Source organism: Hippichthys cyanospilos, chromosome 21 (genome assembly GCF_059441005.1).
Source record: "Hippichthys cyanospilos isolate Australia breed blue-spotted pipefish chromosome 21, RoL_Hcya_1.0, whole genome shotgun sequence".
In the NCBI taxonomy this organism is placed as follows: Eukaryota; Metazoa; Chordata; class Actinopteri; order Syngnathiformes; family Syngnathidae; genus Hippichthys; species Hippichthys cyanospilos.
Genome location: NC_142389.1, coordinates 3,606,828 through 3,611,452, shown reverse-complemented (window position 1 = coordinate 3,611,452; position 4,625 = coordinate 3,606,828). Strand labels below are relative to the sequence as shown.

At 36.0% G+C, this 4,625-nt stretch overlaps 1 protein-coding gene across 1 annotated transcript; it reads right to left on the bottom strand.

Moving 5' to 3' along the window:
* Positions 1 to 622: 622 nt before the first annotated feature.
* On the bottom strand, positions 623 to 4,172 carry tac1 (tachykinin precursor 1). The gene is made up of 5 exons (XM_088405000.1): positions 3,765 to 4,172; positions 2,771 to 2,873; positions 2,651 to 2,674; positions 1,350 to 1,406; positions 623 to 795 (listed from the first exon to the last, which is right to left on the bottom strand). Exons 1-5 carry the CDS (start codon positions 3,885 to 3,887, stop codon positions 749 to 751), a joined length of 354 nt encoding a protein of 117 aa, XP_088261126.1. The 5' UTR covers positions 3,888 to 4,172; the 3' UTR covers positions 623 to 748.
* Between the last annotated feature and the right edge of the window lie 453 nt (positions 4,173 to 4,625).

The window sequence follows — 4,625 nt, the reverse complement described above, 5'->3', positions numbered from 1 at the left end:
GGCTGTTCAATATTTAGTGTCTTGTCACAGGTAGGCCCAGAGCCCAAATACACTACACCAGTCGACACAAATAAATTACTTTTAATTTCCAGATGTGGGCACATTGTCGGCACTGACGGACTGTCTGTCAGGCGGTCACTCTTTTAAGTTAACAATGGGTGCGGAACAAATTTGAATTCTTCCTGCGATTGGCTCTTGCCCAGGAAATGCAAGATAGAAGTTTTTTTAATCCCCTAATTAAAGCCATTTTTTTTTTGTAAATTCAACCTCAGGAATACTTTGTTTTACTTGTAGTGTATGTGACAGATGACATTTGAAAATTGAAGGGGGGGGGGATAAAAATTAAAATTAAAGGGAACATTGTCCAGTGTGCCCAAGGTTTTACTTTTCTTTTCACTGGAATCCACCTGTCCTCCCGTGTGTTTGTGCACGCCACAAGTTAATCTCTTGGGGCTGCAGATTTGAAAGTGGGGGTGTGACTGTCTTTGTGGTGATTTGAACAAAATCCCAATGTTCGTCTTGTCTTTGTGAACTCAAGTATCCCTAGTCTTTTTAGTGAACGTCATCTTTGCCTCGTCTTCAACAGTCAACGTAAAAGCATACTGATTCCGTCACAGAAAGATGTTAACAGAATTGTTTTATTTGAGGAACATCTTCAAAAAAAAACAACAACAAACACTCATAGAAGGCCCCTTTTACATATGAGGAATGTTAAGATGAGAAACAAGCAGGTGAGGAGTTGACAGTTTTAGCGGCGGTAGTTGGACGTCCGTATTGTGCTCCATTCATAGGAATCTGTAGAAGATATTCACAGTAATAAACCGGGAGTCTCAACACACAGATTATTAAAATTGAAAGATCAAATGTGACAGCAGTTTCACTTAGAACAAGCGCTGCAGCTCATTTGACGTTTTTGCATTCAATTTTCTTGATATGCTCCTCTTGCTGGCCAAGTAAAAGTATTGGCTTGTCTCCTGTTTCCTTTTACAAGGTGCATTCATTCCTCTTATTTGATCTTACTTCTTTTTCTTTTTTTTTGCATATACTATCCCAAGTTCCAGTAGTCCTGGTTCTTCTTGATTCCTTTTCCCCATCAACCCAGGAAATGCAAGATAGAAGTTTTTTTATTTCCCTAATTAAAGCCTTTTTTTTTTTTCGTAAATTCAACCTCAGGAATACATTGTTTTACTTGTAGTGTATGTGACAGAGGACATTTGAAAATTGAAGGGCATACACCATCCCAAGTTCCAGTAGTCTTGGTGCCTTGCGTGTATCAAATGGGCAAGGATGCAGAATTTGTACTGAACATGAAATTGTTTGCACTTTGAGCTATCGACACCACGATTTACCTGGTTCTTCTTGATTCCTTTTCCCCATCAATCCAACAAAAGAGTTGACTTTATGCCCTTAAAAAAAAGGTTGAAAATATCATCAGACACAATTAAAAGAAATAATAACCATTTCTGCTGATTTATTGGCTTCTTTATTATATTGTGACATTTTTTACATCAGATTATTCTAAATTCCTAATGATCACAAAAACGATATACCATTATAGTTATTTATTCGTGTTATACAATTATGTTTTTCAAGTATGTTTTTTTTTGTTATTATGTTTTTCGAATCAGGTGACGGGAGGGGGAAACATCAAAAACAGAAACGAACTGGTGATTGACTTCAAATATATACGCTGGATGTGCGTCTGAAAATACACAGACATTAAAGATAGTGGTATTGTCAACAATACAATAAAATAAGGAAAATGTGTGTCTTACCATTGTAATTTTTAAACATATTCATATTTTTTAGCAATTTATATATAGCAATTTGTATAGGCGTTAAAAAAAATAGATGTGCAACAACATCACAGTTTTATAAATCCTTCTATCCATTAAAGGAACACTGGTCTCGGAACAGTCACTCATTCCTTAATAATGAGTTATGCGCTGGCGGAAAAAAAAAAAACTGTAAAACCAAACTGTACTAATTAATGTGGGGGTGAATAATTTAGATGAAACACAAAGCCAAATCCTTGCCTTTTCATTGTTTTTTTTTCCCCCTCTGCACAACTTATCTATTTTCTTTTTGTTACACGCATAATATTACCAGACAAATTAATGCATTCAGGCAAGTTTAAAAGAGAAGGCAAGGGAAACTCACATTTATGAATGTTGGCAATCAACCCACGCTTATGAAATGACCATTAACGCTGTCATGAATGTAAATGTGGACCTAAAAAGATTGCTGATTGTCAAGCGTTTACCACTTCACTGTTACTATTTTACTTGGTATTTCGACTTTTATTTTCCACGTATTGTCAATATGTACTTGGATATTTATAAAAATCTTTATATTGTGGGATTTATGAAGGCTTATATTCTAAAATTATTCAATCAAAACAGGACAATCAGCAGCTGTGGCAGCATGGAGAGAAAAGCATAATTGGCATATGTATTCAATCATTAACAATGATTGCATAATCAAAGACAAACAATTTTCAATTCCAACATTTTATATCATACGACATATTCCCTGAAAAACACCAAAAAGTGAGCTGGAATTCTGAAAAATTATCCTCACGTTAACTCATCACTATGCATAGGACCTCATATCATTCTTTTTTCTCAAAATTATTTTTCTCAGGACTTACTTTTGCGTGGAATCTCTGTCTTTGCTTTGGTAGAAAAGAAGGAAACATTGTAAGTGACTTGCTGCAAAAAATGAGACAAAAAAAACCAAAACAAAAAACGATCTGGTTGAAAAGTGTTACCCATTGAGCGCTTCCCCATCAGTCCAATAAACTGATGTGGCCGTGGCTTTCTTGTCCTCCTCAAAAGTATTTCTCTAAAGGGGTCGCTGGACATCCAGCTGTCCTGTCGAGGGCAAAATTATGGCAAACTAATTGATTCGTATATGGAAGAAACATATAATTATTTATATATGTATATATTCATATATACTGTACATCACATGGTATAGATAGATAGATAGATAGATAGATAGATAGATAGATAGATAGATAGATAGATAGATAGATAGATAGATAGATAGATAGATTATTGAACGAGTGAATAATATTTTTTTTCTGGGGGGAGGGGGCTTGTATGCATTAGTATGATAATTTGAGATGTGGAACCTGGTGAGCGGGCTCAAATGTCTTGTAGTAATATATCGCTGGCTGATTCATCAGCAGAATGGCCTCATTGGCATCATTCCAGATCACAATGTCAACCACAAGACGTGCAATTCATATCAATACAGACAAACAAGGCTGCAGCACAGACTATGACGTTTCATTTGGATAAAGAGTTTCCATTAGGCTCTTAGTGGTATCCCCTTTTTTTGTTTAGTCTTTTTTTCGGGGGTGGGGGGTTTCATTACATAAAATGATTGTAGTGTGCACTGACATTAAATTCAAATTAAGTTTTTTTTTTTTTTTTCCGTCTCATTTTGGAAGTATGAATTTAAAAAAATCGAAATAATAAATTCGTTAAAAATGAACAAGTCGTTTATTATTAAGCAAATAATTGTTGACCCACCTCTGACCATAACAAAAAATAATAATAATCTTGTGTCTAGCGTCCTTAACGAAATAAATTTCTATTTCTAATATATATTTACGTATATGTAAATACAGCGCACATAATCAGAATCCACTTTATTGTGTACGATTTTTGTTGTTGTTTCTAAATACAATCGTGCGGTGCAAATAAAGTTAATATATGCAGAAACAATGAATCCTAAAGCAAAAAAAAATGGACTACCTGAAGATGGTTGTCGTCCGTCCAGTAATCATCGATTTCTTGAAGGTCTTTGCTCTGCTCGCAAAAAACTTGGGTGACGGCGACGAAAAGCATCAAAAGTAAGAAAATACGCAAGCTCATCATGCCAAATGACTCGCTTGGCGAAGTTATCCTGCCTAAGACTGTAAATGAATGATACTAGATCGGAGGAAAAGGAGAAAAGAAGTGTTAAAGCTGCGTCCGCGATGTCTCGGCGGGGACTGCTTTTTCGTCAGTGGTCCATGATGAGTAGTCACGCTCCTGTCGCACTTGAACCTTCGGGGATCTGCCTGCTGTTTGGTGCGCCCTCTCTTCAAATAACTGCCTCGGCGTTGCTCACTAATTCGGTTACACCGGTCGGAATACTCGCATCCAGTGACGAGAGAACCACGTGTTCACTTTAATGGTCAAACTCATTATGAAGCTTTTTTTTTTTTTTTGCACCACGCCCCTTTTTAGCATCATGTAATCCAAATGCGATAAAACGGCTGGGGTAGGCTCCAGAAAACCAGTGACTCCGGTGAGGATAAGCGGCTAGGAAAATAGATGGACGGACATATGTTTACAATGTTTTTGTTATAAACCAACGCGATTTTGCATTTGGTTCGACTCTTTCTTCATTAACCTTAATCCAAAATCTTAATTGATTTACCGCAGAGATGACTGAATGTTATACTTGTAAATTATTATGTAAATCCATCCATTTCTTCCATTTACTTCAAAAGGTTGGTCAAGTGAAGTTTGTTTTATGATTTACTACAAATAAACAAGCGCAGATCCATCTAAAAATTTGGGGTTTTAATCTGAATATAACCATTAACCATAACCATTATCCAGTCATCC

What these genes read in the sequence shown, in the direction of transcription:
- tac1 (XM_088405000.1), bottom strand. Translation starts at nt 3,887, where the DNA reads ATGATGAGCTTGCGTATTTTCTTACTTTTGATGCTTTTCGTCGCCGTC. An exon ending in GATGGGGAAGCGCTCAATGG is followed by an intron (nt 2,675 to 2,770) that starts GTAACACTTTTC and finishes TTTCTACCAAAG; the next exon opens with CAAAGACAGAGATTCCACGC. An exon ending in GACAGAGATTCCACGCAAAA is followed by an intron (nt 1,407 to 2,650) that starts GTAAGTCCTGAG and finishes CTTTTTTTTAAG; the next exon opens with GGCATAAAGTCAACTCTTTT.